At 44.2% G+C, this 5,025-nt stretch overlaps 1 protein-coding gene across 1 annotated transcript in view; it reads right to left on the bottom strand.

Moving 5' to 3' along the window:
• The window catches only part of A2ML1 (alpha-2-macroglobulin-like 1), an 82,379-nt gene that overhangs the window by 38,712 nt on the left and 38,642 nt on the right, over positions 1-5,025 (bottom strand). The window contains exons 10-13 of the mRNA XM_011983397.1: positions 4,997-5,023; positions 3,486-3,713; positions 1,671-1,731; positions 987-1,132 (exon numbers count right to left, since the gene is read on the bottom strand). Coding sequence (XP_011838787.1) covers positions 987-1,132; positions 1,671-1,731; positions 3,486-3,713; positions 4,997-5,023 — 462 coding nt within the window. The remainder of the gene's footprint in view (positions 1-986; positions 1,133-1,670; positions 1,732-3,485; positions 3,714-4,996; positions 5,024-5,025) is intronic.

Genomic DNA, 5,025 nt, shown 5'->3' with positions numbered 1-5,025 from the left:
CCTTGGGAGGCCAAGGCAGGTGGATGACCTGAGGTCAGGAGTTCAAGACTAACTTGGCCAACATGGTGAAACCCTGTCTCTACTAAAAATACAAAAAAAAAAAAAAATTAGCCAGGTATGGTGGTACATACCTGTAATCCCAGCTACTTGGGAGTCTGAGGCGAGAGAATCACTTGAACACAGGAGGCAGAGGTTGCAGTGAGCCGAGATTGCACCATTGCACTCCAGCCTCGGCAACAAGAGCAAAACTCTGTCTCCAAAAAAAAAAAAAAAAAAAAAGAGACAGGGTCTTGCTCTGCAGCCTTGAACTCCTGGCCTCAAGCTTCAGCCTTCAGACTAGCTGGGACTACAGGTATGCATCACCACACCCAGATAATTTTTTTTTTTGAGACAGAGTCTCACTCTGTCACTCAGGCTGGAGTGTAATGGCGTGATCTTTGCTCACTGCAACCTCCGTCTCCTGGGTTCATGTAATTCTCCTGCCTCAGCCTCCCAAGTAGCTGGGATTACAGGCGCCCACCACCATGCTTGGCTAATTTTTGTATTTTTAGTAAAGATGGGGTTTCACCATGTTGGCCAGGCTGGCCTTGAACTCGTAACATCAGGTGATCCACCCACCTCGGCCTCCCAAAGTGCTGCACACCCAGCTAATTTAAAAAAAATTTTTTTATAGACAGGATCTTGCTGTGTTGTCCAGGCTGGTCTTGAACCCATGACCTAAAGAAATCCCTCTGCCTTGGCCTCCCAAAGCACTGGGATTATAGGAGTGAGCCACAGTACATCATCCAGCATTACTTTTTAAGAGAAAAAGTAGGAGAGAGATGGATTTCAACACAAACCCCAAACATTAAAGATATAAATATAATACAACATCCAATGTCAACATTATCTTCTTTCCCTGACCTGTCTTGTCTCCAACCCCAGCACACACAAGATCTTTCTCTGTGCCCAACCTTTGTCTTCACCGTTCTCCGCTACCATTTTACCTGATTGTCAAAGCACATCTCGACTGAGAACTGAATTTTGTCAGCTACAACACCTCCACTGGGGAAAATGGCATAGATCACCAGGGAAGGGTCAGGGGCCAGTCTCGAAGTGAAGGTCAGTGAGAGAGAGAAGGAGCCTTTCAGTCCTGAAAGAGAAGAGGGAATATACAGGGAAATTAGAATGCACGTCCAACCTATCAATGGCATCTAATCGTATGCACTTTTCATTGAGCCAGTGCAGGTGGCACGGTGCAAATTACTTCTCATTTTTCTCTTTTCCTGTGATGACTGTTAATGCTCCAATTCCATTGCTTCTGTGTATAAGAATTGTTTTCTGGAATTTATTTATTTATTTATTTATTTTTGAGACGGAGTCTCGCTCTGTCGCCCGGGCTGGAGGGCAGTGGCCAGATCTCAGTGGGTTCACGCCGTTCTCCTGCCTCAGCCTCCTGAGTAGCTGGGACTACAGGCGCCCGCCACCGCACCCAGCTAGTTTTTTGTATTTTTTAGTAGAGACGGGGTTTCACCGTGTTAGCCAGGATGGTCTCGATCTCCTGACCTCGTGATCCGCCCGCCTCGGCCTCCCAAAGTGCTGGGATTACAGGCGTGAGCCACCGCGCCCGGCCCTGTTTTCTGGAATTTAAAAATATCCTGTTCACTTCCAGGAAAGGCACGTACACTCACCGTTCTTCTTAGAGTTCAGGTGCTTCTGCCCCTCCATCACCAAACTTCCTTTCCCTATTAACTAAAGAAGAAAAGAGAAGAATCAACCACACACAGAAGTTATGGTAAGTTCCCCTTGGACCAACTTCCAGAGCATCTCTGCATCCTTTCATGAGGAGAGGCTCCTTTGGCTGTTCAGAGCCCGGGTCAATTCCACACCCAGCATCCACTAGCTTGACAAATGCAGGGTGCTGCCAGCGGGTCCTGGTGGCTCCTGCTGCAGTCCGAGGTCTGGCTGAGAACCACGCAGGTGGATGGGAGGAGTCTGACAGCATAGAAATTGTTCCACACCATAGATAGCTGTCTGCCATTTCTTGAAGATCTCCAAATTTTATTTTCTTATAATCCTTGTAACATAAAGTCAGCGAAAATCTATCCTCATAAGTGTTTTTTAATTACAGCTCAATTTAAAATTCAGTGGAAATAATTTCATCCTAAACTACCCTGAGCCCTTCTGACATTGAACCCTCTAGAGGAGAAATCTCCTCTCCTAACTCCCCGTTCCTGTCCACTCTCACTTGAAACAGAACGCAGTGATCTTGTCTGTAAGCAGCCTCTCATCTCACGCTCCTGCAGGGCTCCGTGGTCGGTTCCTCGGATGCCTGCCCGGCATTAGCCATTCCACATGGCTTGGCCCTAACTTCATGTTTCTCCTACACCTCCCCACACTTCGGTCCTGAAGACAGAGCCCACATTATCACCTGGACTTGTTATTTTCCACCTATCTTTTCTCTTTTCGTTGTATTAGGATGATTTTTTTTTTTTCCACTTAATGACGACACTGAAACCACAGAAGCTGCTGCAATGATCCAGAGGAGAGAAAGTCTCTCATTGACTGAGAGGAGGATAAGGGAATAAAGACGCTCCAAGCCATTAGACCTGAGGTTTCCATTCTACTTCCTGACTGTCACCAAGGTGACCAGGAAAGCTGCTTATCCTTATACAATGCTTTCAGGCTACCAAGTTATGATTTTATTTCCACAATGAGGCTGCTATTGATGTGAATTTTAACCCCATATCATCTATTTGATAATATTGACCAATGGAACACAGAATGAAATGTATCCTGGCTGGGCGTGGTGGCTCACTCCTGTAGTCCCAGCACTTTGCGAGGCCAAGGTGGGTAGATCACCTGAGGTCAGGAGTTCAAGACCAGCCTGGCTAACATGGTGAAACCCTGTCTCACATAAATTTAAAAATAAAAAATAAAAAAAATATCCTGAGTCCCATGCCCTCCCCACGCTCCCTCCCAACCACCCACTTTTTTTTTTTTTTTGTCCTGGCCAGCACTATTTTCTCAGGTAATTCCTCATTTTGTTTTCCCACACAATTTTCCTGTGTTCCTGCTCAGAATCTCTTTTTTCCCCCCAATGCTTTCCATCTCTTACACCTATACTGGGCCATACAGTATCTCATATCTCACATGGGAATATTAAATACTTGAAATGTGCTCAGTCCAAACTGAGATACGCTTTAAGTGTAAAACACATACCGAGTTTCAAAGACTCAGTTGAAGCAAGAATGTAAAATATCTATTAAAACTTTTTATATGGCTTTCATGTTAAAATGTTAGTATTTTGGATATAATGAGTTAAATAAAAAATATATTTAAAATTAATGTCAACTGTTCTTTTACTTTTTTAGTGTGGCTTTAAAATTGTTTTTAATTAGATGTGCATGTGCAATTCAGACAGCCTAGGTACCCTCTCTGGCTGACTCTTCTCATTCTCCTTCCTTCCCAGCATACTTTCACCCATCCCCGTTTCCTGGCCTTACATAGTAGGAGAAGCTGATCTCTTGGTCAGGGCTTGCATCAGCCGGGTCGATGTAATAATCCACCAGCACTTCCTGGGGCTGGCCACATTTCAAGGGGCCGTTGAGCCGGTGGATGCCAAGGAAGCTGTGGGTTGTGTTGTAGAAGGGTCGCAGGTGCAGGTAGGCATTTTGGTAGTAACGTGGCACTTGTTCCGGATTATATACTAAGTCTTCCATTTGAAACTTTCCCTGAGAGTGAAAGAGAGAGAGAGAATTTTAGCATGCACCCCAACCATAGAAACCCCATGGACTTGTTACGGTTTTCAAACAGAGCACTTTCTCTTACATCTTCACTGCCCGAAAATGGCATGTGGGTATTTCCTTAGCGGTCCAGCCAAGGATGGATAAAGAATCCATAAACGTAGTAGTGTGCAGCAATATTTTGGTATGTAGGAGAGTGACAGAAGGGCTGAATTATAGTTACTAAGTGAGGGGAAATTGTGGGTGATGTATCTTCACAGATACTCCTGGGATAGATGAACATGACTTAGATTATATAGAAATCAAAGATTGTATTTCAGGGATAAGAAAACTAGGTACAGAAGATACTAAGATTGAAAAATAACTATTTTTGAGTAATTGAGTGATGCCTAGAGTAAAGAAATAGTCAAATTAGCCACAAGGCAACTAGTATATGTTTGCTTAAGTCCTGTGGTTGAACGATCTCATTAATGGCTCCAATTCCTCACACATACCCTGCACCCTTCAAGATCAACATCCGTTAGCCTGTAGTCTTCCAGTACCCTCCTAGTCTGACTGTGGGCCCACTGTGTGGTTTGTTGGGAATGGGATGTTAACATATGCAATGTATACAGGTTCGAAGAAGCCCTGAACATCAGCTTTTGCACTTGCACCTCATCACTGCCATAAGAATATACCCGGGCTAGCTGGCTCCTGCATGAGAGGTACGTGGAACACCAGCCTACGGCCAGCCGATCTGCAGACAGGTCTGGAAATCGAAATCAGCAGAGCTGCCTGGCTGAGTGCCCCAGATGCACAAGCAGTGAATACTTTGTGTTGCATGATACTGAAGTTTTTAGCTGTTTGATAAGAAGCATTGTTGCGGCAGTTCATAATTAACACTTACAAGTTATCTAGAATCTAGAGTTCTCTTGTTTGCTGTTTTTATTAAGTAATGAGGGGAAGGGAAGGGGAAAGAGAAAGAGAAAGACTGAGTCACCTTTTCCTCCCTACTCTAACTTCATATATAGATAGGATCAGATAGAGATGGGGGTAAGTTAAAAGACGTAATAATAGAAATAGTAGTTTTCATCTAAGTAAGGACTATTTATCTGATTGATATTAAAAACAGAAAGAATCTAAGGAAAACTTTTTGTCAACGGGGGAGCAGGACTTGTCAGTGAGAGAGATGTAATTCCAAGCAGAGAGGAGGATAGGAAACAGGAAAATTCTGAAGTTTTCCTTCAGGGAAGCCTTACTTTCTAGGAAGCTGGTCCTCCATCCATGCTTACCTCCAGAGAAACATCTGCCCCATTCCAAC

Source organism: Mandrillus leucophaeus, unplaced genomic scaffold, assembly GCF_000951045.1.
Source record: "Mandrillus leucophaeus isolate KB7577 unplaced genomic scaffold, Mleu.le_1.0 Scaffold249, whole genome shotgun sequence".
NCBI lineage: Eukaryota > Metazoa > Chordata > Mammalia > Primates > Cercopithecidae > Mandrillus > Mandrillus leucophaeus.
The sequence above is the reverse complement of the archived record's forward strand: the minus strand, read 5'-3'. Positions and strand labels throughout refer to the sequence as shown.